Source organism: Magnolia sinica, chromosome 15, assembly GCF_029962835.1.
Source record: "Magnolia sinica isolate HGM2019 chromosome 15, MsV1, whole genome shotgun sequence".
Taxonomy (NCBI): domain Eukaryota; kingdom Viridiplantae; phylum Streptophyta; class Magnoliopsida; order Magnoliales; family Magnoliaceae; genus Magnolia; species Magnolia sinica.
In genome coordinates, this window is record NC_080587.1 from 11,247,977 (window position 1) to 11,275,414 (window position 27,438).

A 27,438-nucleotide genomic window follows, 5' to 3' on the forward strand; every position below is an offset into this window, starting at 1 on the left:
CACACCATTGCATGCAAATCAAGCCACTCATTCGGTGGCCCACCAGAAGAATTGAGCCATAACACTGTCCATACAGCTACTTGGACAATAAATTTACCAGTCCAACTAGTGAATTCAACATCCACTCCAATCCACTTAATCAAACAAGCAGAATGGTGGAAAACAATGGACAGCTGTCAATGTTTTCAAAAGCTTGTGTGGCCCACCAGATGGGTGAATCAACCTGATTTTTTTATTTACGCACTAGGCTATCCTCATATAGACATGACACAATCCGCAATTATGGATTATTTAGTGGTCCAAATGGTTGCAAGAGACCCTTCTCAAGTTATAAACTATAAAATCTAAAGACTGGTACCCTGTTTCCATGTATATATATCATACATCATATAGCAGCAGCAGCCGCTGCAGCAATGGCTACTACATTACGAATACAAACAGTTAGCTGTGGATTACAAATTTACATCATATGACCCCTGCATCAACACCCAATTCCCCTCAACTAAGGAAATAAATCCTCCCCACCCATCTATCAGAAGTAAATTAAATGTGCAGGAATCGTTGCCCGTGTTACTTATCTATTTAGTAGCAGTTCGTGTCGTATGCTGCAAGTCCCTGTAGCTCCGGGCCTTCAAGACGAGGATTATTCTCGAAGCTGGACCATGGGAACAATAACTATAACAACAACAACAATAACAACAATCCCATTCGAAAGATAGGAGCTAGATTCCTACATTAGTTTTTCACCATTTACAAGATGGCGGGACTCATCAATTTGTCCCCCAATCGAGGCTGTCCAAATCTCTGACTCAACTATTAATGGAGCATAACCGCACCAAGAAGATAATATTAACCATCTGATTCCCTGTGAATTTGGACCACTCATTAGTTTACTTTGAACCAACTATTCGTAGGCTTAATTGGATGGTTAGGATAGCTTGAGCAGTGCAATTTTGAAAATGTGCTCCATCCCAATGGGACCCACGATTCAGATGTTCCGGCAGCTGTAAATCATGCGATATGTGAAGAGAATGAGTCACCACCATTCTTTAAATGGTACAAAACTAGCATAGGAGTCAAAACCCACAGGTTAGTAGGCACTATAGCCCACTGGCATTAACACGCACAGTAACATCTTTGGGGAGACGGCACCAAGCAGGACAGGCAGAAATGCAAACTATCAGGTGGTGGATCTTGTCCAGAAATTATTAGACAGTGATGCCTGCAATCCAATACACTACCCAGTGCAAGATGATCTGCTAAACTGATTGAGGCAGGTAGGAAGCATTAATCAGGACCGACCATATATGGCCAAATGGGCTACAACATGACAATTGTACCAATAGAATGATCCAATAACTCCCAAGTGGGACTTCTTTTTGTAGCAATCCATTTTCCAAGCCATTGGTTGGCGGTTGGACCAAACCACCCACAAAAAGGGGTACGAGGTCCAAACCATCCGTTTTCCAACGCAGCAATCCAATTCATATTTGTTCCATTGGGAATTAAGTGATGGCGATTTACAGTGGTGGTTTAGATAATTGAAGCTGTATCTGATGCATTGGTTTAAGAAAGGAGGAATGCTTTACATCCATCTTACTGGAACATAAAGTGTCTGGCCATTCATTGGATATGACTAATACGGCATCTGAGTCACTATGTTATTTACTATTGAATGAAGATTTTGCTAGTTTTCTTCATAAAAATTAGAGTTTATCTCGTGTGTTTGCAAGTTTGAGATCAATGGGGTTTTGAGATTATCCAGCGGTCCATATTTTGGGCCCGAATGTTAATTTGCGCGGGTATTATTTTAGAGGATTTGAACTATAGGAGATGTAACTATTCAATCCCTACTGATTAAATTAATTTCTTGAATTGTGCGGTTGATACAATGATTTCTATCTATTGAAGCGGTTGTTGATACAATCGAAATCTCAGATTGATGACAAAGATAATTCCCTTCCTAAAAAACAAGGGAAGCATAAAGAAAAAGGGGAAAAATTAAAAGAAAACAAAAGAAACAAAAACACAAGTTCTGGCATATGAGGGTGAGGAAGAAACAAGAACTTACTTGTTCAAGGGAATGTGCTCAAAAGGCCCAGTGGTGGGAATCGTTCCACACAAATTGTTGTTAGTGATGTCTCTGAAAGCCAAAAAGCATGTTTGTGTGATGAACATTCGAGATGAAGGTAGAACAACTGCCACTAAACAAAAGCAAAGCCGAAATCCTGAACTTACACAACTTTTAAGCTAGAAATGCCAAGAAGCTCCCTGGGGATTTGCCCACTTAATTGATTGTCATTAAGCCGCCTGGTATCATGTCATAGCAACTTAGCATTCATCAAGCACCAAGAAGGAGAAGGTTCAAATGTAGTTTCATGACTCAGAAAGAGACAAACAGAAACAGATGCCTGAGGCAAAGTAAACCTTGCTGACATGGTGAAACCTGCAATTTTGAGGAATTGTCCTAATCCTCGGAAAATTGCAGGATTCTGTGCATGTGGGACTCTCATGGTTCAGTGATCCAGAGTCCAGACTTATAGACTCCACCATAGAAAAGGAATGTGCCAAAAGTCTTCCAGATTGCAATGAGTGGCCAATGATGAAGTATGATACGGCAAAATTACACTTTCAACAAAAAATGGGCCGAACATAGCAACGGTGGAGATATCCAATCTGAGTTTTTGTAGGGGATCACTCATCCAATCCCAGGTGAACAAACCATTTCCAATCCTATGCATCAGCAGCCTTACGTTTGCTGGGGCTCCATTTCCATACTTGATTATTCCCAAGTTTTCATGATATGATATGAGTATGACATATCGTCCGCAATTTCCTTGACCCTACTGAGTCACCAAATTATGGAACTGTGGACCTAAGTAAGAAATGGCAAAACTTGGAAGAGGCCATATATTCATAAGATGCAAAGAATAAGTGCGAGAAGAAATCATCTTGACTCACAAAAACACTAGAGATTTCAGCTTCCCCAGTGAAGGGGGAATGACCCCTGAAATGTTGTTGTTATACAAGTCCAAGCTGATGAGGCTCTTCAAGTTACCGAGCTCGGCCGGGATTGTGCCCTGAATGTTATTCTTGTAGAGTTCTCTGCAACAATAGTTATAAGGCAAACACGCTTTAAAACAATGAACTAGATTAATCAACCTGAACAGCAAGCCAAAAAGAAAAGAAAAGAAAATTTGCGACAAATAATCTTTCTTACAGAATAAGCTTCTTACTAAGACCATCTTTCCAAAAATAATAATAATAATAAATAAAGTTCTTACTAAGACACCTAAACTATTCAAGTGGGTGTCAATTCAATAGCCCAAAGACATCGATAAAAATGGTTGTTGTATCAAACAGCTTGGAATATGGGCAAAATGTCACTTACCATGAGAACTAATGAAATATGAATGTGGGTAAATTTATACTCAAAGAATCATTAGCTCCTTATGGAAAACAAAAATAGCCAGAAACGTTATGCAGCCCATGTAGATATTTTTGTGAGGATGTCAAGTGATAACAGTAAGAAACCAGAAATAATGTGCCAGATTGTAACATGCATGCTCATACGCATATGAAGGAATACTGTAGAACATAAGACAGGTATGAAATAAAACAATGGTATCACAGCTCCACCTTGGTTGAAATCTACTACTGAGAGTCCGTTGACTCTTTGCATTATCACAGGTGATGACGTTCCAGGCACTGTAACACGTATGCTCATACACATATGAAGGAATACTGTAGAACATAAGACAGGTATGAAATAAAACCAATGGTATCACAGCTCCACCTTGACTGGAATCTACTACTGACATTCCATTGACTCTTTGCATTACCACAAATCGTTCCAGGCATTATATGACAGTTTAGAGTCCTTTTGAAAAAGCCTGCCTTTCTTCATTGACAATTGCCCATTATATAGGTAGATTACAAGCTATTTAGGGAAGAAATACAAGCTGATCTTCAGCCCCTACCATATATACATCTATCTAAATATACTGTACAGCTAATATATCCTAATTAAGGAAGGAATAAATCTGTATAACTGTCATATCAGTCAAAGCTGTAGATATTAGCTGTAAATCTGCTATTAGCTGTAAATCTGCTGTAGATATTAGCTGTAAATCTGCTGTAAATCTGTAAATCTGCAAAGCTGTAAATCTGTAAATCTGTAAATCTGTAAAGCTGTAAATCTGTAAATCTGTAAAGCTGTAAATCTGCTGTGTAGATTGATATTTCCTTTGACATCCCCCCTCAAATTGATGCTGGTAAATCGACAAGCATCAATTTGCTAACGAGAAAATGATGGCGCTACGAGGCATGGATTTTGTGAAGATATCGGCGATCTGCAAAGTTGTGGAGATATGTGGAAGAGTGATGACTTGATGATCATAGGCTTCCCTGATTGAGTGACAATCAACCTCGATGTGCTTGGTGCGTTCGTGATAGACTGGGTTTGCGGCAATTTGGATGGCACTAGTGTTGTCAGCATGGAGTGGAGTGGGATGTACGGGAATGAAACTGAGCTCTGTGAGGAGACTACGCAGCCAAATGATCTCGGAGCATGCTGCAGACATGGCTCGGTACTTGGCCTCAGTAGATGATTTGGAGACGTGGTCCTGCTTCTTGCATTTCCAAGAGATAAGGGCATCACCAAGAAACATACACCAGCCGGTAGTAGATTTCCTGGTGTCTGGGCAGCCAGCCCAGTCAGCGTCACTATAGGCTTGTAGCTGAAGTGAAGAACCGGAAGGGAAGAATAAGCCACGAGTAGATGTCCCAAGAATGTAGCGAATGATGCGGCGGACTGCAGATAGATGGAGATGCCTCGGTGCTTGCATGAATTTGCTGACGGTATTAACAGCATAAGAGATGTCTAGTCGGGTAATGGTTAGATAGATAAGACTACCAACCAACTTCCGATAGGTAGTAGGATCCTCAAGAAGCTCCCCTTCGTCACGTTGATATTTCACATTAAGTTCCATGGGGGTGTCAACCGAAGTAGCGTTGGTGAGACCGGCTAGCTGAACCAGATCTTGACTATACTTGTGCTGATGCAAGAGGAGACCGTGCGGCTGATGATGCACCTCTAAACCCAAGAAATAGGTGAGCTGGCCAAGATCTTTCATGTGAAATGTAGAATTCAACAAAGTCTGAACCGCAGAGATTGCCTCCAAGTCAGAGCCAGTGATGACGATATCGTCCACATAAACAAGGAGGACGACGATACCTGTGGATGTCCTTTGTAGAAAAAGAGAGGAGTCATACTGACTTTGAGTGAAAGAAAAACTAAGCAAAGTGGATCGAAACTTCTCAAACCATACTCTTGGTGCCTGCTTCAAACCATACAAAGAACGTTTCAGTTTGCAAACATCAGTAGGTGAGGAAGTGGGCATACCAGAGGGAAGTTTCAAGTAAACGTCTTCCTTGAGATCACCGTGGAGAAATGCGTTCTTAACATCCATTTGATGTAAGGGCCAGGATTGGGATGCAGCAAGAGCGAGTATAGTTCGGACAGTGGTCATTTTGGCGACCGGTGCAAAGGTCTCATCATAGTCGAGACCATATTCTTGTTTGTTGCCAAGTGCCACTAACCGACCTTTGTAACGATCTATGGACCCATCGGAATTAAGCTTGATAGAAAACACGAACTTACTGCCAAGGGGTTTCACGGAGGAGGGACATGAAACAACATCACATCCCATGTTTGGTTTTCTTCAAGTGCGAGAAGTTCGGTTTCAATTGCTTTTCGCCAACACTCATGCTCCATTGCCTGTTTATAAGATGAAGGAAGAGAAATAGACGACAAAGTGGCTGTGAAGGATGAAGGAGAAGAGAAACCAAACCTATCTGGGGGTCTACGAACCCGAGTACTGAGTTGAAGAGAGGGAGGTGCAGGTGCTGAAACAGGAGCAGCAGTCGGGGAAGAAGCTTGAGGGGGCTCAGGAGGTGCTGAAGGTTGGTGGGAAGTGGCGGTGGAGCGTCGTCGATACACTAGGAGAGGTTTAGAAGGGACTGGATCTGCAAGAGAGTTAGGAAACATAGGCAAAACAGAAAATGAAGGAGAAACATGATCCTGATGGGTAGAAAAGAAATATTGATTTTCGAAAAAAATCACATTTCTAGAAACTCGAATGCGACACAGATTTGGATCATAGCAAAGAAAACCTTTCTGCTGTACTGAATATCCTAGAAAAGCACATTTAATTGACTGGGTCGTAAGTTTTGTGCGTTCATGTGCAGGAAGATGAACATAACAGACACAACCAAAGGTACGAAGGTTAGAATAAGTTGGAGGGTGACCAAATAACCTGGTGAAAGGTGAGTCATGGTTCAATGTGGGAGAAGGCAATCTGTTAATGAGATGGACAGCAGTGGAAAGAGCTTCACACCAAAATCGAGAGGGCGTGGAAGATTCTAACAGAAGAGTGCGAACCACATCAAGAAGGTGACGGTTCTTCCTTTCAGCCACTTCATTTTGTTGAGGTATCGAAGGGCAAGACCGTTGAGAGATGATGCCATGATTCTGTAGGAAGTCCTGAAACAAATGAGACATATACTCACCCCCATTGTCAGAACGAAGGATTTTGACATGGGCCGAAAATTGTGTCTGAATATATGCATGAAAAATCTTAAAAACAGAAAATACTTCGTCTTTGGAATGAAGGAAATAAATCCATGTGAAACGACTATAGTCGTCAATAAAAGTGACAAAGTATTTGTAATTAGCATGCGAAGTGACTGGTGCCATACCCCACACATCACTATGTATCAGATCGAAAGGTTTGACAACATGCGGTGTGTGAAAAGGAAAGGGTAGAGTTTTACTTTTGCCAAGTCTGCAAGAATTGCAATCAAACTGAACAACACTAAGAGATGGTGTTTCATTATTCCCAAGAAAACCAGATTTCAATAAAGCATGAAGTACATTAGAGTTTGGATGTCCGAGACGTTTATGCCACGCTCGGTAATCAACATGAGCAGAATTACAAGCGACAAAAGGCAAAGAAAAAGAAGACAAAGGAAATTGAAGAGGAAAAGGACGTCCCACTTTAGGCCCCCTCGTGATCATCCGCCCTGACTGTTGATCCTGCACAACACAACCAGATTTAGAAAACTCTACTTTACAATCATTATCAACTAACTGACCGACAGACACAAGATTGGTGGTAAGACCGGGAGATACGAAGACATCAGTGAGAGAGGAGGAAACATCACCAGTGGCCGTGATAGGTAAATGATTGCCATCAGCAGTATGAATTTTGATATTTCCAAAATATTTGTTTACATTGGTAAGAGAAGCAGCATTGTTTGTCATATGATGGGAAGCCCCGGAATCAAAGTACCAAGGAGATGATGTAGTGAAGGGTTTACCTGAGAGTCCTAAAGCTGAAAATGCAGAAATGATCATTTGTTGAATCATGTCGGGGGTCACGGGTTGGAAGCAGGAGCAGGAGCAGGAGCACTTTGTGTTGTATTCACCAAACTACCCGCACTAGAAGAGCCAACTGAGACAGTATATGCTGTCTCCGATTTCTTAGGGGGTCGAGTTGGGCATTCCTTGATGATATGGCCATCCTTTTTGCAATAGTTGCAGAATTTTCGGGGACAGTTTGCAACATAATGACCAAATCCCTTGCAACAGAAGCACTGAACAGTGCTCATATCCCTGCTTCGTGGCCTGCCTTGTGCTGCATAGGCTACAGGAACAGATGTAGATCGTCGTTGTTCCATGGTGGTTTGAGTGAGAAGGCGTTGTTCCTCGCGAAGAAGATCATTTAGGCATGTATCCAAGGAGGGGACAGATTCTCGGTTCATAAGATTGGATCTGGTGCCTTCAAATTCAGACCTTAGTTTCATTAGAAATTGATCCCTCTGAGTAGTTTCATGGACAGATTGAACAGAACTAAGACCTTCGGATGGTAAGTCAGCATAAACTATATCAGTGTATTCAGCCCAAAGATTAGTGAATCTAGAGTAAAAATCAGAGATAGAAAGACTATCCTGTTGGAGAGTGGCCAATTCATGTTCAAGCTGGAAACGACGAGCAGTGTTTTGTTGACTGTAGACCTTCTTCAGGTATGTCCACATCTGAGCTGCAGTCTGAGAAGATCGAAGGTTCAAGATGATGTTGGGTTCAACGGATCCCAAAATCCATGCCATAACTTGTGCGTCCTTGACTTCCCACTTGGCGTGTCGATCTTTGTCTTTGTCTTTGTCAGGAGCTAGGTTACTGCCATCAACATGTCCCCACAGCTCCTTACCTTTGACGAAAATCCTGAAATGAAACGCCCAAGCAGAGTAGTTCTTGCCATTGAAACGAATCAAAGAAACATCAAACTTATCGGAAGACATGAGGTCAACAGAACTAGAACAAGAATAACCGAGACTAAGAAACTTGAGAGCACGAGACAAATGGAAATTTAGAGCTATAGCTCTGATACCATGACAGTTTAGAGTCCTTTTGAAAAAGTCTGCCTTTCTTCATTGACAATTGCCCATTATATAGGTAGATTACAAGCTATTTAGGGAAGAAATACAAGCTGATCTTCAGCCCCTACCATATATACATCTATCTAAATATACTGTACAGCTAATATATCCTAATTAAGGAAGGAATAAATCTGTATAACTGTCATATCAGTCAAAGCTGTAGATATTAGCTGTAAATCTGCTGTAGATATTAGCTGTAAATCTGCTGTAAATCTGTAAATCTGCAAAGCTGTAAATCTGTAAATCTGTAAATCTGTAAAGCTGTAAATCTGTAAATCTGTAAAGCTGTAAATCTGCTGTGTAGATTGATATTTCCTTTGACATTATAGATCTCCGATTCAGATAAAATACTTACGACCAAAACGCGATGATAATTAACATCAAGCTACTTGTAGTAATGAAGCTTATGAAATATGAACTGGTGCCGATGTTGGAAAGCACAGAAGAGCATACAGCAAGACCAAAGAGAATTCTTGCCTGAATAGAGCATTTCTTATTTATTAGGGGAGAAAGTGAGCCAGAATGAGCCCACGTCCAGCCTGCTTTGGACTGGATTTGGAGTGAGAATGAAGGCATGTGATTTGGGCTTCGGCATGAGTTTTCAGGCCCAATGGTGAGTCAGCAGTGCCTGTGTTTGGATATCTATAAAGGTCCAACATGAGCCCAGCCTAGCCTGACTAATGTGACACTGTTGGATAAGGACTCAGGTAATGGTCTGTGCCATTCATGGGCCTAGTTTCCTCTGATCTATTTGGAATGCACACAGTAACAGAATTTCTGGATAATAATAGGCCAAGTCAAAGCTTAGTCATTTGTGTGAGAGAAAATTTCTAGTGAATAGAATGAAAGACCTTTTGAGTGGGTGGATCAATCAGCTTCATTAAGCTTAGCTTTGATGGAATGGATTAACTTTAGGAAAATTGTAAAAGATCTTTAGTTGTAGGCAAGCATTACACAAGTTTAAACCATTTCTAGGATTAGTAAGTACCAAAAAATCCCCATGTGGCAGTAATTTGAGTTAGTCTTTTAGAAATACAAAATTTTGTGTTTTACAGTTGTTTAGATGGTTATGAATGTGGTGATGAGTGTTAGGCACTTAAGACGACATTTTGATAATTGTCAAATCCTTTTCAGTTCTGTCCTAGTCATGTGCCATATAGCAGAAAATTCAGCTCCAATAATCTATTGTTCTCTCCTTTTTTTTCTGGAATTGTTTGGATGGTTATGGAAATCCATTAAGAGGATTCATGTCCACTTCATCTACACCTGTAAGCTTGGTGATTTTGCATGGACATTGGCTAGGTGGATCAATGAGGTTAGAGACGACAGTAGGCATGTCTAAATTTCTTTACACTGTATTTTCCAAGAAGCCAACTTGTGGATCCCTAGCTAGAGAGGACGTCAGTACAGCCATGATGGTTGGGGCTCAATTCCGTATGCTTAGTTCTTCATTGTATCACTCTTCTTCTTGACAATAGAAATTTTTTTGTTGCAAACCAATTAAAGTATACGAATCATTTACAGTCATAAATGATTCTGAAGAGATATAATGTCACGAGAAAGTAGTCCACCATAAATACAAAAACATCTACAGAAGACAGTAAACAAGATGGTAACACTTACAAATATTGTAGATGTTCAAGCTTTCCAAGTTCAGGTACCAGATGGCCTGATAGGTTTGAATTTCCAAGGTCCCTGCAAAACAGCAGAATCATACAATAAATAAAGGTATGTATCACTAAGATTCTTTCATGGCAACAAAATAAAATTCTCCGATTAAAAGCTAAACAGTACAGCACAAGCCTCTTCCAAAAACTGAATTGAGGCTGAATTTAATACGTAAATCAGACAGTAGACTACTGATAGGCTAGCCCATTGTCAAACCCTTGCCTCCATATGGAAATGGGTTGCTGCAGCAGTCCTCAAAACAATTCCAAAAAGCATGTCTCCTTGAAATAAAACACGAACACGGTCCCTTAGCTACTGGGATGCAACAGACTGCAGAACCACTGGCAAAGATATGCTAAACCACCTAACACAAGGGCATTACGTAATGGTATCAGCCAACTTGCTAGCCAATACCTAGGCGAGATAAATAATGATTGGTAAAATTCATATAAAAAAAGGAGGATCCAAATATGTTTTCTTTTCTTTTTTTTTTCTTTTTTCCTTTTTTTCTACTCGTATTTGATGGTCCAACGGGCCATTCTTTAGTACGAATGTTGTTTGTTGGGCAATGTCAGCTTGACCTGCTGAAAGTTGACTGAATAGGCCCTAGTTGAACACAAACTAAGCAGGAATTGGCGTAGTGGAGCCTGTTACATACAGCTACAACAAAAGATGGGAAAATTAAAAAACCAAAAATAATAATAATAATAATAATAATAACAATGAGTTACCTCTTCTGATATTTACCACAATAATCCACTCCACTTTGATTCATCGATTCCCACTCAAATTTTGTGTTTTGATGCTTGAAGTAGGCATAAATCTAGCTTAAAATTAGCTTTTAAGCTTCATGGTTTAAATGAATTAAGAACCGTAAAGAAAATTTAAGAATAAAAAAAATTCAAAATGGGCCCTTTATAGCTGTATCGGCCTGCAACGGCCATATCATCCCCGTAATGACACTAATATGGGGTATATCGGTCCATATCAGTTGATAGTATACGCCCCTTTTTTTTATTAACAGACCAATTCGCCCCCATATCATGGAACAGGGGTGATCGTTTCCTTTACTTAATGGCTGATACAGCCATACGGTGCCAGGTTTTCAATAACATGCCCGACACTTCTGCCAATTATCTAACCCCTCTCTATAGCAAGCAAAATTCTGGAACTCAAGGAAAGAAGCAGTGTTTCCAAAACTACACCATATATCAATACTACTACATAGAAGGAAAATTTCTTGCCTGCTTTTGTCTTCTTCTTTTTTCTATATTTGACATTCCAATTTTGCCCTTCATTTCAGCTGCTATTCAGCAGTGCATGGCTCTTGAAGTTCAGTTGAAGACTGCAAGTTGAGATCAAGTGCGCACACTTTATTGTACACATTTCACATGTAGTGACATGGCACATGTGAGATAGGTCCAATCCATTCATCTTCGCATGCCAGTTGCTAGAGTCCTTGGCCTAAATGGCTAGTATTGCTCACTAAGGGAGTTGAGAATGTGCAAAAACATTTACAATTGGTCCATATAAAATGAAAGATAATGGCATACCAACTGAGTGGATCAGCCTGATCTTTCCATCAGAACAATGGGACCTATTGGATGGATGGTTTCCATCTCTCATCTTGCATCATGCTATCACATTTTTTGGCATGTACATAGCTTGCCGAAACACATGTGTGGTACTGGAGGAATCTCATTTGAGGGCTACACTCCCATGATTGTTCATCACTATCTTGAAACCCATTGGTGTAGGATGCATGCAAGTAAATAATTAAACAAGATCAATAAGCAACTTAATCTAAATAATCAAAACTCACAAACTATGCTAAATCATCAAACATATCAAGAATCAAGCATGCAACTACGAGAGGTTCAAGCCACATATATCAAACTACGCAATGCATGACCATTAAATACTAAAGATGGGAATGTAGAAACATCCAAGTAGCATAGGCATTAGTTTAATTTCAAAAAAGGAAAGCTAATACTACCTAAGGTTTTCTCAATTGGGGTTTAAGCCAACCTAGGGTTCATGGGATTTGGGAAAAAGTGAAATTAAAGCTTAGGTTGCTCAATTGGTAAAGGGATTTGAGGTTTCGGGTCTTAATAGAAGGGAATTGGGGATTTGAATGGTTGGAAGTTTGGAATTTAGGGTCAATTAGGAAATTTGGGAATCTAGGGTTTCGGTGATTTGGGGAAACTCAGATATTTGGGGATATGGGTTTTAGGTTAGGATTAAAGTATGGGATTCGAGGGGGTTTTGATGTGGAAGCAAGAATGAATCAAAGGGGTGAAGGATGTGGTTGCAAGATTCTGATGGTAAATATCATGTTTTTTCATTATAATTTTTCGGCTCCACTCCATCCAAAGTTGGATCAGTGATTCGTATGATTTTGACTGCATTAAAACTATGCCATGTGCATGAGGTTAATGTGTCACCACCATTTTTAAAATGATAGCGATTTATCAAAAGAAACCTAACTTTCACAATTGATCTACAAGGGAAAAATTAAGATCCACAACATTTATAGAAATGACCCACCACTGAAACAACTGCTTAGCCCTATTGAAAGAAACCAAAGCCCAATTTCTTCAGTTTTTGAAACAACATTGTTCCTTTCCTCCCAAAGACCAGCATCCCGCGAGTAAGACCAACCTCCAAATAGCTCTGCCTTTTTCGCTTATCCCGCCTCTGTGCCAAGCCAGGAGGAAGAGAATCATTGACCTAGGAGCCACTCCTAAAACTTCAAAGAGGGAGAAAGTTGTCCCACAACTCTTTCACAAAAGAGCGATGAATGAAGAGATGGTCCATTGTTTCCAAGGCTTGCATACACATGATGCATACATTTCCAAGTAGCAAGTTCCTTCGGCGAAGATTATCTATTGATAGCACTTTTTGTTCCCAACTAACCAAGCCAAGACGGCAAACTTGAGGGGAGCCCCATAATGCAAAACATGGACAGTGTGATGAGGTGAGCTTTCTGAAGAAGAGCCACTAAGTACTTTGAATAAGGATTTCAAAGAACATCAGCCGGTCTTCTCCTTAATCCAAATCATGATGTCACTGACCCCAACCATGGGCTACGCCTGAGAAAGCAACCTTAGGAGATTGATGAGATCTTCAATTTCTTCATCTGAGAGGTTCCTATGGCATGGCGGGGCCCATATAATCTCATCTCCTATTGTCGAGAAGCATTGTGCAACCGGAATGTCTTTTTCGAGGAGCAAGGTATTCCATAACAGTAATGGTTGCCATAATGGCCACCACCGTTACCTTTGCAATACGGGCTATAACAACCATTACCAACCCCATAATGGCCATAACAGTCTCTTTTTTATTGAAAAAAAAAAAACCCTAAACCCTATATCAGCCCCGTAATGGACCATTACAAGGTTGCATGGCCTTTACAGGGGGCATAACAGCTCATTATGAGGGTTGTAACGGCCGTTACAACCCTGTAACATGTAACGGTTGCCACCGTTACCTTTACATAATGACTGCACACCATGTTGAGGAGATTTATGCCAACTCAGGAAAACTTCCTGCATCAAAAACCTAACTTTCACGACCATCTTTTAAAATGATTTGGTCTATTAGGTGGCCCTCTTTGAATAATGGTTAAGATTCTCATGTTATTACATTTTTTATCTATAATATCACTATAAATAGATCATATCTTCTTTTATCATTTTCTATGATCTTTACCCACACAACTAACACTATATAAAAGTAGCTCTTAGTTCAGTTGCACCAAAAAGATTTGGGTTGGTTGTGTTTTACTATCAACCAATGCATGTGCCAATGCGCCAGATAGGTACAGGTTCCAAACCATACATTAGCTATAGGCATCATGTGACCATACTCTCATTTAACAATCAAGCCCATCCATTTTTTAGATGGCCCATAATAGTGGGGTCAATCTAAACTATAGGTCGACTTTCCAACAGGCATTGACAAATCCATCGCGCCTATCAGACAAAAATGAGTTGCAGTAGCATTTCATCATCATCCAAACAGGCCATTAAGTTTTGAACTAAAGTAGTTGGGATTTTTACTTCATCATCATCATCTAAGCCTTATCCCAACTAATTGGGGTTGGTTATATGAATCCTTTTCCGTCATTCCACTCTATCAAGGACTATAACTTCCAAAAGGATGTGGTTACTCGTTGATTATAATCAACCTATGTAATAGAATATTAGATATCACTTGGTTGTAATCAACCTATGTAATAGTCTTTTACATTGAACTTGTGGGAGTTTTATACTCTCATTGTCGATTCGAGCCCAGATTAAGGAGGGTTGTGTCAGGTTGGCAGCCAACATCAAACTTATGCCAAAACTTCTAACATGAATCCGAACAATATAGATTTTTCACTCATTTGCTCAATCAATACTTATAAATTGTTTATCGTCAAACCATCCACATATATTGTCGAGATAGCTAAGATCTTCCAATCCAAATCCAAGGGATTTTGGTGGATGGACCACAGCCCAAAATCTTCTCAATAGGAGATCTCGAAAATGCATTGTCCATAAATGGTGTGGCCCACCATATTGGAGAGACTTGTAGGTAGACCTATTAGATCAATGGTCTAAATCACCAAATAATGGGCTCTACTTGAAGGTACCATTACCTACTCCCAAAAGGAAGCATAACTTCCATCTCAATGGCCGAAAAATGATCTATCCTGATTGAACATATTGTAAAGTGCCAGTCATTGATCTAGAATGCTCATCATATCACTGACCTTCGATTGCTCATTGATTTGAAAAGCCATTTCTATCAAATGATCCTAAACATTTGATCAATGGCTAGGAAGATGACCCTCCATACTGATTATAGCAGAGGTCCAATCACTGATTTGGATCATCAATCTATTTTTTATTTCCATCCCTCTTAAAGGTCACTTTGATTGGATGGTCCTAATCTACCAATCAATGTTTATAAAAAAGTAAAGTCCATAATGATTATAAAAGAAAAGGTTTGGTATTAATTTAGATCCCCATGTTGTGGGGCTCACATTTGATTGCCCATCTGTCTTAAAAATCACTCCAATACAATGATCTTACCCACCTATTCAGCGGATAAGAAATGGATGGTCCATATTTATGGTACCACAAAGGGTCTGATCAATGATATAAACCATCCATCATGTGGGACCAGTGTTTGAAATATCGATATCACACTATGTATTGCACCCTTCGGATACAGATACGCATCGGTTATCGCATGGGATATATCGTTTGTATCGCGTAATTTATTGCACTTTTTGGGAAACATGGGGAAACATTGGGAAAATGGTTGAATTTTTCAATGAAACTTCAGGGATTGTTAAACAAGCCCTTGATACACACTTTTAAATCACAACATCTCAAAAATAAGGTGCACATGATAAATTTCCTTTGTATAGGGTCCTAAGCTATGCGATGTTTAACTGAACTAATACAACTATATTTAAATTGAATGCATGACATTTATAAATGTATCAAAGACATATATGAAAACACAACCAATTCATTGAAAAGCAAAATAAGTAAAAATTGATAAATATACATATCAATGGTAGGGACTGGTTGTGGCCTAGACCTACAAAGAGTTGCACGGTGGCTCGTAATCATCATCTCCATCTTGACAGGGCTGTGAATAGTACTACTCCTCCACAAATCGACAATATTGTGCTTGGGTCATAGTAGAGTGATACCAGTTAAGATACTCCCCAACATAATGTTGCTACTCATCCTATCTAAACTGAATCAATATGCCCATCCGTAAGTACTGCGTAATCGTCAAAGTCTGTAACTGATATGGATCTAAGAAGGGCACATATGAAGCTCATTGGTATCCACACTGCTGCTCATATCCCTGCCCATATGCAGAAGTGAACTCGTGACCATGGTTGAAAAATGATGTGTTGTAACTACTGTAGTCACTCGCCGCATATCCACTAGGTCCATATCCATGCTCATACTGTGGCACAGAACTCAAGCTACTCTCCTATGTTTGTGATCCGAAATCATGTTGTGGCCTGTAACTCGAGCTCCCCTCCCTCATCCGTGATCCAAATCTAGAGCTTCCCTGCCTGTCACGAACGCTTATGTCCCTCATGCATTTTGTCAGCAGCTCCTCAAAATCTAAAAGTTTTTTAGTCTATTTTTTCTGCAGTAGCTTTTGATGCGTGTATATCTTATTGTAAATAAGACGGGGTCGTGGTTCTCCTGGACGAGAACCAGGTCTTGCGTGAAATGATCGAAATTCTTCTCCCCGATGAAAGGGCTAAGAGGCCTCTTATCCTGACTCACACCCGCGCCGCTACCATCCCCGTCAACATCATCATCATCATCCTTACTATCATCAAAGTCATCGTCACCCTTATCGCCGCCATCACCATCACCGGACCCATTCCCCGCATCACTCTCTGACTCAGTCTCGGTGTTGGACAATGTCTCCCCGCCACATATCCCGTGTGATAGTGACTGCCGCGGGCAGCCCTTCAGACTCCTCGTCAATGGGTTAAATACCTCATCAGGAGACCTCTGCTGCTCCACATGTGCGTCAACATCAATCTCTTGTGTGAGGTATCCGAGTCATCTGGTAAACTGGGTCATCCTACTCATCCTCAGCATATGTATGTTGTCCGACCATCATTAGGTCCAGTGAGTCTTCCTGCGCTTTTCTTCATCAGCGTCCTTTCCCAATGATCATCTATTATTGCATGCACCCACTTATATGCGTTGGGAGCTTTAGCCATGATGGCCCCTTTCATCAGCTGCATGGACGGATACAATGACCCTATCGACGGATTTGTCTCATTGTCACCATCCTCAACACCAGATAAATGGGCTCTAGAATTCTCGGTACACTACACACGCGATCCCAGAATGTATTTCTCAGCACCAACTCCTCGATTCTCCAGGTTACTTTCGTCAACTTCTTTTTCCATTCTACGTAATCATGAGAGACGAAAAGGTCTCGTAACCCCTGTCTGTGTTTAAGGAGGCTACTTAAGGCAATATAATTTGTAACGAATCGCATCGTCCCGGAGCGCACTATATCCCCGCCACACTTCTCGCGCATCACGGCTAATAACTAGGTGTGGTTGTATATGAAGTTCGTGATGAGTCGTGCATCAGTATTTACGGTCTTCACCGACGGCCTATCCCCGATCACTCCAGCATGAGGTCGATGCAATGGGCTGCGTAAAGGGTCCGATACATATGATACTTCTTTTGAATATCTTTCCCTGCCTTGACAAATGCACTCTCATTGTCTGTATCAAACCGCTAAATGTTTCTCCTCCCAACATCTTACATGACGTTGTGCATTAGTTTATAAATGCAGTCACCATCTTTAATCTTATTAATCGCATCTACAGACTTTAGGAACATCGCCCGTCCCATGCAATAAACCATAAAATTTATGACCGACATCTTCGTCGGTTCGGTCCAACCGTCATGTCACACATGACGGTGCAGCCGTACATTTCCCATGACTGCTTATACGAATCGACGTATGTCTTCATCTCTGCATGTTCATCATCCAAATACTTCCGTATGATCTCAAAGGGCATGGGCGGCTGCACAACCTCACCCCCACGCTGTACTTCACTTATCATATTTTTAAAGTGCAAGCTTGAGGCAACATTCACGGGGATTTGATCATATATAAAAAACTTTGCTACAAAATTTTCAACTTTCTTCCTCCCATCCCCTCCACTAAAAATGTTCTTTATTTTCTTTTGCATCCCTCCTGACTCTTTGTACATCCTCGGATCTGAAAGTAGATCCGGCATCCGCACGCTACTACTCCTGCCATGCCCCATAATCCTCCCTGCCTACTACCCTCCCCTCCCCCCTGCTCCACTCCCTCCACCACACTTATGGATAGACCCCTCAAATCTAGGCCTACTCGTGTCCCACCTCCTCTGTTGATCCCCCTCCCACTGATTTCGTATGGACTCTTGACCTGCATGTCTATATTCGGGATCATCATCGCCATCGAGATCCACTACATCGCCGTCACCTATATATGGTGGCCGCTAGGGCTGAAAGTTGGGCGGGTTCAACCCGACCGACCCGTCACCAATATCTGCCTTTGTTGTATGACAGACGCAGAATCGGCGGATCATTTGTTCATTCACTACCCTTTCATTAACCAGATCTGGTCAACTTTTCTCTCCTGGTTTGATATCTCATGGGTCTTCCCAAATTCGACGAGGCGATTGCTACAAGCTTGGCATGGCATTACCCTTAGAAAGCAAAGATCTATGGTCTGGAGAATATCACTTATGGCAGCTTGGTGGGCAGTGTGGGAAGAAAGGAATGGGAGATGTTTTAAAGGGGAGTCTAACTCAACGGGATCCATAGTGAAAAGAGTCCAGTTTTATATCTTCAAGTGGGCCTCCAATGTAATGCCTTTAAAGGATTGTAACTTTCTTTTGTATGGAGGTAATTGACTCGCTATCTCAGCAGGTTGATTTCCTCCTAGTATTTCCTTTTTTTCCTTTTAATGAAAGTTTTTGTTCTCTCTCAAAAAAATTTAAAAAAATTTAAAAAAAAATACCTTGTCAGGCCCCACAGTGATGTTTTTCTGTCATCCAACCCGTTCATAAGATCTAAGAAACAGGGATGAAAGGAAAACATAAATATAAGCTTCATCCAAAACTTTTGTCACACTCAAGAATTTTTCAATGGTATATATTCAATTCACACTGTTTCTCGTGGTGTGGTTCATTTGAGCTTTGGATATGCTAATTTTGAGCTCGAGTAATAAAATTATCTGCTAAAATGGATAAAAGGAGTTGATAAAATATATAAATCACAATAGACCACACAAAGTTTACTGAGTACAATGTAAATTACGGTGGTGGATTTAGTGCTATATAAGTAAACAATTCAGTGGGTGTTATGCTTAATGTAGGGTCCACAATGATGACATATAGTAGATCCACTCCATCCATTCTTTTTTATAGCCAATTTTATGATGTCATACCAAAAATTAATCACATTAAAATCTAAGATGGACCACACCACATCAAACAGTGTTAATGAACACTTACCATTAAATGACATGGATCTGCTTAGTTTTTCTGGTGCGGTCAACCAAAGATTTGGATCTGCTTAATTTTTGGAATAATATGTTTAAAGGATATTAAAAAATAGATGGACGGCATATGCGCGTGCGCGCATGTGTGTGTGTGTGTGTGTGTGTGTGTGTGTATCAAGCTCTGAGTGGTACGAATGATTTAAAGGAGATGAAAGTTAAATGGGCCACATCCAAATCTTAAGTGGACCACACCACAAATGACAGTGGGACAATGATTCTTACCATTTAAACGTGAGTTCTCTATTTCTTTCACTTTATTTGTTAATTACTTGATAACCAGTAATGAAACATGTGAACTTTATAAGGTGGGCCATGTAAAAGGTGGGCCACATCATAAACATCATTTGGGGTGAAAATGAGATCAATATACTAATTAGTGGTGGGACCACACGTGCCCAATCTGAGTTGGATTGTACAACCATGGCCTGGTTCACCACCATCATTTTTAAAATGGGGTGAACTATCATAGTATTCTACGAGTACCAGCCGTCCAATGTATATGATGGATGCGTAAGAAAAGGTCTCAAGTGATAACGGGTTGGATTATAAGTTAAGGTCCATCTCCTTCCAGTGGATGACTTTCATTTGATTATCATGTGTGTGCAACATCCAAACTATCCAATAGGTTGGCCCCATTATCAGGATCCCCATCTGCAAAAATTATGTCTAGTGATCGAGTGAACCACAATTATATCTAAATCACCATTTCGGTGTGGTCCACATGAGCCCAAAAATGAGTCATATCCAAATATTACATGCGCCACTCCCAGAGACACTAGTTATTAAATCCCCACAATTAAAAACTTTATGAGGGCAACTGGAAATCCCTACTGTGTGCTCCACCTGAGATTTGGATAATTCTCATTTTTTGGATCATTCCTTCAAATAATCTAACAAAATGGATGGGTGGCATGGATATAAAGCACATGCACCAAGGTGGGCCCAAGTATTAACATAATATTCATTTACATATAAAATATGTCAGGAAGAAGAGGGAGACAACCTGATATAAGGTGGGGGTACGGCCGACCCACTCTCGATAATCGATTCGGGAGTATTTGTAATTTATGTGGCTATGAATCGAGGAGTGATGGGGTAACCCGCTTGAAGGAGCATTTAGCGGGAGGGTATCGCAATGTTGTGGATTGCCCTAAGTGCCCACAGGATGTGCGAGAAGAGATGAGGGTCATATTATATATATATGTGTGTGTGTGTGTGTGTGTGTGTGTGTGTGAAGACAAAAGATGAATGACATGCACGAGAGAGGGAGATTGGGGAGGAGCTGGGGCGGCTACCATATATAGGTGATGACGATGTAGTGGATCTCGATGGCGATGATGATCCCGAATATAGACATTCAGTTCAAGAGTCCATACAGGATCAATGGGAGGGGGATCAACAAAGGAGATAGGACACGAGTAGGCCTAGATTTGAGGGGTCTATCCATGAGCGTGATGGGGGGAGTGGAGCAAGTGGGGGAGGGGAGGGGAGAGGAGGGTAGTAGGCGGGGAGGATTATGGGGCATGGGCAAGAGTAGTAGCATGCGGGTGCCAGATCTACCTTCAGATCCGAGAATGTACAAAGAGGCAGGAGGGACAAAAGAAAATAAAGGACATATTTAGTGGAGGGAATGTGAGGAAGAAAGTTGAAAATTTTATAGCAAAGTTATATACGATCAAATCCCCGCGAATGTCGCCGCAAGCCTGCACTTCAAAAATATGATAAGTGAAGTGCAGCGTGGGGGTGAGGGTGTGCAGCCGCTCATGCCCTTTGAGATCATGGGGAAGTATTTAGATGATGAACATGTAGAAATGAAGACATACGTCGATTCGTATAAGCAGTCATGGGAAATGTACAACTACACCGTCATGTGTGACGATTGGACCGGACCGACGAAGATGTCGATCATAAATTTTATGGTCTATTGCAAGGGACAAGTGATTTTCCTAAAGTCTGTAGATGCGACTAATAAGATTAAAGATGGTGACTACATTTACAAACTAATGCACAACGTCATGCAAGATGTTGGGAGGAAAAACATTTAGCGGTTTGTTACAGACAATGAAAGTGCATTTGTCAAGGCGGGGAAGGATATTTAGAAGTATTATATGTATCGGATCCCTTGTACAGCCCATTGCATTGATCTCATGCTAGAGGCGATCAGGGATAGGCCGTCGGTGAAGACCATAAATACTGATGCACGGCTCATCACAAACGTCATATACAACCATACCTAGTTATTAGCCGCGATGCGCGAGAGGCGTGGTGGGGAATATAGTGCGCTCCGGGGCAACGCGATTCGCTACAAATTATATCGTCTTAAGTAGCCTCCTCAAACACAGGCAGGGGTTATGAGACCTTTTCGCCTCTCATGATTACAAAGAATGAAAAAAGATGTTGACGGAAGTAACCTGGAGAATCAAAGAGCTGGTGCTAAGAAATACATTCTGGGATCGTGTGCATAGTTTACCGAATATTCTAGAGCCCATTTATCTGGTGCTGAGAATGGTGGACAATAAGACAAATCCGTTGATGGGGTTGTATCCATCCATACAGCTGATGAAAGAGGCCATCATGGCTAAAGCTCTCAACGCATATAAGTAGGTGCATGCAATAATAGACGATCGTTGGGAAATGACGCTTTCTCACCCACTACATTAGGCTGGTAAGTACTTATATAAATTTTTTTCTATATGCAATAATAAACGAGGTTTGTATTGATGTGTAGATGTTGGTTTTCAGCGTATTTCCTGAATCCCAAATACCACTACATCCGGAAACTCTACAAAGATAATTTATCAAAGAGGATTGTACATGAGGTATACGATCACTTATTCCCCGACTGTACGGGGAAAGGCACCTTTGGTAGTGAGGTAAATATGTTCCTCACTTACATTCTCCTTATCTTCATCTCAACAATTCCATACTCATCCCGATTGCTATACGCCATCAACAGATTGTTAGATTCCGCAACACGGTTGGAATGTTTGGGTGCCACCCTATGGTTAAGTCAAGGAACACCGTGATGGCATGTGAGTTACTGCGATAAACATAAATTTCATATTATTTTGGAAAATCTAAAATAACGAAAGAATTATATGATATACAGGCGAATGGTGGTCCATATACAAGACTGATTGCGATGTTTTACAGCGACTGGTTGTCCGTGTGCTTATACAGACAGTGTCCTCGTCACCCTGTGAAAGGAATTGGAGTATATTCTCCCTCATCCACACAAATAAACGTAATAGGCTAGGGTATGAGAGGCTTCAAAAGCTAATGTATTATCACTACAATATGAAGTTACGAAAGATGTCACTCCGCACGGAAGGAAGAAGAAAAGCGCAGGAAGACCCACTGGACCTGATGACGGTCGGACAGCATGCATATGCTGAGGATGAGGAGGATGACCCAGTTTACCAATGGGTTAGGTCAAATGACTTGGATACCTCGAATGGGCGACCAGAACCATATGTTACGGCGGAAGCAGAGACACAAGGGATTGATGTTGACGCAAATGTGGAGCAGCAGAGGTCTCCTGATGAGGCATCAACCCATTGACGAGAAGTCCAAAGGACAGCCCGCTACAGTCACTATCACGCGGGACACGAGCCAAGGAGACATTGTCTAACACCGAGACTAAGTCAGAAAGTGATGTGGGGAATGGGTCTAGTGATGGTAATGGCGGCGATAAGGGTGACGATGACTCTGATGACAGTAAGGATGATGATGATGATAATGATGATAGCGACGGGGATGGTGGCAGCGCAGGTGGGAGTCAGGATAAAAAGCCTCTTAGCCCTTTCACCAGGGAGGAGAATTTCGATTATTTCACGAAGGACCCTGACCATGATTCTCATCCAGGAGAACAACGACCCTGTCTTATTTACAATAAGACATACATGCGTCAAAAGCTATTGCAGAAAAAGCACACTCAGAAAGTTTCAGATTTTGAAGAGTTGCTAGCAAAATGCACGAGGGACACAAGCATTCGTGACAGGCAAGGTGGCTTTAGATTTGGATCAGGACGAGGGAGGGGAGCTCGAGTTACAGGCCACAACATGAATCTGGATTACAAACACAGGAAAGTAACTCGAGTTCTATGCCACAATATGGGCATGGATATGGACCTAGTGGATGTGTGGCGAGTGACTCCAGCAGTTACGGCACATCATTTTTCAACCATGGTCAGGAGTTCACTTCTGCATATGGGCAGGGATATGAGCAACAGTATGGATATAGCCAATAATATGGATACCAAAGAGCTTCATATGTGCCCTTCCCAGATCCATATCAGTTACAAACTGTGACGATTACGCAATACCCACGGATGGGCGTATTGATTTAGTTCGGAGAGGATAGTACCAGTGTTATGTCAAGGAGTATCTTAACTGGTACCACTCTACTATGACCTGGGGACAATATTGTCAATTTGTAGAGTAGCAGTACTATTCTCAGTCCCGTCAAGATAGAGATGATGATTACAAGCCACCGCGTAACTCTGTGGGTCTAGGCCACAACCAGTCCTCACCATTGATATGTATATTTGTCAATTTTTACTTCTTTTGTTTTTCAATGAATTGGTTGTGTTTTCATATATGCCTTTGATAAATTTATAAATGTCATGCATTCAATTTAAATATAGTTGCATTAGTTTAGTTACACATCGCATAGCTTAAGACCCTATACAAAGGAATTTTATTATGTGCACCTTTTTTTTTAGATGTTATGATTTAAAAGTGTGTATCAAGGGCTTGTTTAACAATCCCTAAAGTTTCATTGAAAAATTCAACCATTTTCACAATGTTTCCCTATGTTTCCCAAAAAGTGCAATAAATTACATGATACAAACGATATATCCCATGCGATAACCGATGCGTATCTGTATTCCAAGGGTGTGATACATAGCGCGATACCGATATTTCGAACACTGGACGAACATCATTATTATAGGTCCACACTCCACACGCATGACATCATATATGCATGTTGTTGCATAAACGAACATAAAATCTCTACATTGTGAAATATGGAACCATATTTCAGAAATATAAAAATTAATTCAGATTAGTAAAATAGGGATCTGGATTTAAATCACACATGATCTAGATCAGGATTCAAAATGGAAGACATTGAGGGTTGGGGGTTTAGATAACATTTGTTCAGTCAGGTCTTGCAAGATGCCAATCTTTGTTGCTTCTCTTGCAAGTTGTCTTCTAATCGAGACCATTATACATTGTCTTAACGGATATTCATAGATTCTTCTAGCTTTAATAAAATCCCTATGATCAATCGAAGATGGTAATAATAATGCAAAACCTTGTTCACACATGCTTTTGCATATGAAACACTCAAATCCTCTTGAATGGGTTGAACTTCTTCATTTCTCAAAGTCCAAATCCATATTACATAACCAATTGCAGATACTTATGGCATATTTAAATAACAATGAATAACCATTCTAACTCATATCAATCCAACAGGCACAACGGATGTATCAACGTCTACCAAAAAAAAAAACAAAAAACAAAACAAAACAAAACAAAAAACCAAAAAAAAAACAACCTACGGTTCAAACTTACCCTAATATTGTAGCCAACCTGAAGAATTGGCGTGCCTGATTTTTTAGTGAGGTACGATCACGTCATACTGCAATTAATGAACGGTGTGGATCCACATACATGCAACACATTGGCACATTTGTAGGATGGTGATAAAACACCGTCTTCCCAATCATTTTTGCTTAAATGAGCTGAGAGCTATTTTGCAAACGGTATCAATTGTGTGGATAATAACATTACTCATGTGTGTAAAATCATAATAAAGATAGCAACGCATCATCCAAATAGGCCCCTATGAAGACCTTATCTCTGATCAAAATTATATCATCACCATCATCATCTAAGCCTTATCCCAATTAAATTGGGGTCGGTTACATGAATCCTATTCCACCATTCCACTCTATTTGGAATATTATGTTGTTCATATTCATGATAGAAGTAATGGCATAAGTTTGATGTCAGCTGCCAACCTAAAGCAACCCTCATTTAACTAGGCTTGGGACCAACAAATAGCACAAAACACCCAAAGGTGTAGGGTAATAGACTATTACATAGGTTGATTACAATCAAGCACTATCTAATAGTCTAGTACATAGGTTGATTACAACCAAAATGAGTTCTAACCAAAATTATATATGAACATAATTAGAATATCTTAATCCTAAAGAATACTAAAATAAACTCCACGATTATACAAGTGCTACATCACAGTTAGTCAGTTACCAAGAAACTTGTTTCCCTCATTAACACCTTCGTGTCTTGCCGATTCTGAAATCAGTTCCACGGGAAACAATTGACCATTTTTTGTGCAATGCCCATTTGGCTGGAAAATTTGGAAAAGCCTTCTCGTCCCTTTTGGGGACTCTTGGTTCTGCCACGCTCAATTGAAGAGTTGCTAATGGCATGGCATGGTGCCAAGCTTGAGAAAGAGGAAAGCATCTTGCAAATTGGCTTTGTTAGGCAGTTTATGGGCAATTTGGTGGGAACGAAACAACAAATGCTTTTGGAATACTTGCAGGTCGATAAGGGTTGTGGCCAACAAAGCAAAGATGTTTTGTAGTTGAATGGGATTCCTCTTTATCCAAAATGCCTTAAGGTTATTATTTTTTCTGATTTGCAACTGTCCTTTAAGTTAGACAAACTACCCTAATACAGATATTAAGTTCCATGATATTAAGCTCCATATCTACCCTTTATGTAACTGAACTGTATCAATCTACTGTAACTTCAAGACATAAATAGGATTCAAAAAATCATAGAGATTGATAAGGTTTGTTGCTGCACAATGAACACAACCTTCATGTAATAGAAAAATCCTAACAGTTACGGGATAGATCCAATGAATAAGAGAAGATAGATTTTCACCAAGCCCTCACAGAAAGAGCTAGAATTTTACTGACTGAATGTAATGAACCCAAATGTGAAAGCAAACTCATTGAGAGATAGAGAGAGATTCGTCTTTTTCACCACGGCATACAAAATCCCAACTTCAAAGCAGAATCCCCACTATTACGGAAAAAAAAAAAAAACAGATCCATTGACCTTAAATTCGAGAAAAACCATTGTTTCTGCCAAGCACTCAAACACGGCTTGGATTTTTTTTATTGCAACACAGCAAAAATCACCATATGAACGAACTGAACATGATCAACCGACCTTATATTTTGAGAGATCATCACTCCACCGAATCCTCAAACTAAAAGGATGCAACAATTTCTCTCACCGTATCTCTGAATCAGAATCCTCACAACTTGAAAAAGATCAAATTTGAAAAGATGCTGCTCTAAAAACCAGAGTACTAAAAAAAAAAAAAAAAAAAACAGAGTACTAAGTGCATTCGCATCAAGGGTGGAACGAAAAACATGTGCGCAAGACCAGAGCCGCTCATCAGGCAATCACCACTAAATAGATGCCATCCAAATTCTATTTACATTTCTGGCCCACATAATGATCGTATCTAAGTGAATTTCAAGAGATGGCGTCTACATAGTGGGGATCGCCCAATGAGCGGCCCCGATCTCGCAGGCATTTCTCGTTTTTCAACAGGCAATGCATGTCAGAGTCGATCAACCGCGCTCAGCAGTTCTCCTCTATTAAAAAAGACAATTTTTCACTGCTGCAACGAACGAAACCCTAGAAATGCAGAGGGAGAGAGAGAGGGAGGGGATTACAATCTGGTGACTCGATTGTCCTGATTGCACGTAATGTGGAACCAAGTGCAGGGATTCACGAGCGTCGGGTCCCAGCTCTCGAGCACGTTGTCCGGATCCGACAAGCTCCGCCGCAGCGCGTGGAGAGCGTCGCTCTCGCTGTTCGGAGAAGCCGACGGAAGCAGTACCACCAGCAACAGCAGGAGAATTAGGGGATTTAGTGTTAGGGTTTGGCGAATCGCCTCCGTCCTCGGGGAAGAGGCGGAGACTGCCATTGATTTTCAGGCAGTTGATCTAGGGTTAGGGTTTGAACGTTTTTATGGGTATTCTGTGGAGAGAGAGAGAGAGAGAGAGATGCAGGAAGAGTTTTCATAAGTACACGCGCGGGATAAAGGCAGCCCAAATAAGGGATTAGTTGCGGCGCTGGACTCAACCAACCCGGTGCGTCC

The 27,438-nt window shown here is 40.8% G+C and overlaps 1 protein-coding gene across 2 annotated transcripts; it reads right to left on the reverse strand.

Moving 5' to 3' along the window:
• Window positions 1-354: 354 nt before the first annotated feature.
• On the reverse strand, window positions 355-27,349 carry LOC131226752 (leucine-rich repeat protein 1-like). Of its 2 annotated transcripts, XM_058222452.1 has the most exons (6): window positions 27,011-27,347; window positions 10,123-10,194; window positions 2,962-3,105; window positions 2,239-2,310; window positions 2,072-2,143; window positions 355-655 (listed from the first exon to the last, which is right to left on the reverse strand). In XM_058222452.1, the coding sequence occupies exons 1-6, from the start codon at window positions 27,262-27,264 to the stop codon at window positions 583-585; spliced, it is 687 nt and encodes a 228-aa protein (XP_058078435.1). In that variant the 5' UTR covers window positions 27,265-27,347; the 3' UTR covers window positions 355-582. The 2 variants fall into 2 exon arrangements, with proteins under 2 accessions (XP_058078435.1, XP_058078436.1); XM_058222453.1 differs by lacking the exon at window positions 10,123-10,194 and having other exon boundaries at window positions 27,011-27,349.
• Window positions 27,350-27,438: the final 89 nt, after the last annotated feature.

Coding starts and splice junctions, on each gene's coding strand:
- LOC131226752 (XM_058222452.1), bottom strand. CDS start 27,264: ATGGCAGTCTCCGCCTCTTCCCCGAGGACGGAGGCGATTCGCCAAACC. Junction 2,144..2,238: donor ATTTCTAGCTTAAAAGTTGT/GTAAGTTCAGGA, acceptor TTTGGCTTTCAG/AGACATCACTAACAACAATT. Junction 656..2,071: donor GAGCACATTCCCTTGAACAA/GTAAGTTCTTGT, acceptor CCCATGGTCCAG/CTTCGAGAATAATCCTCGTC.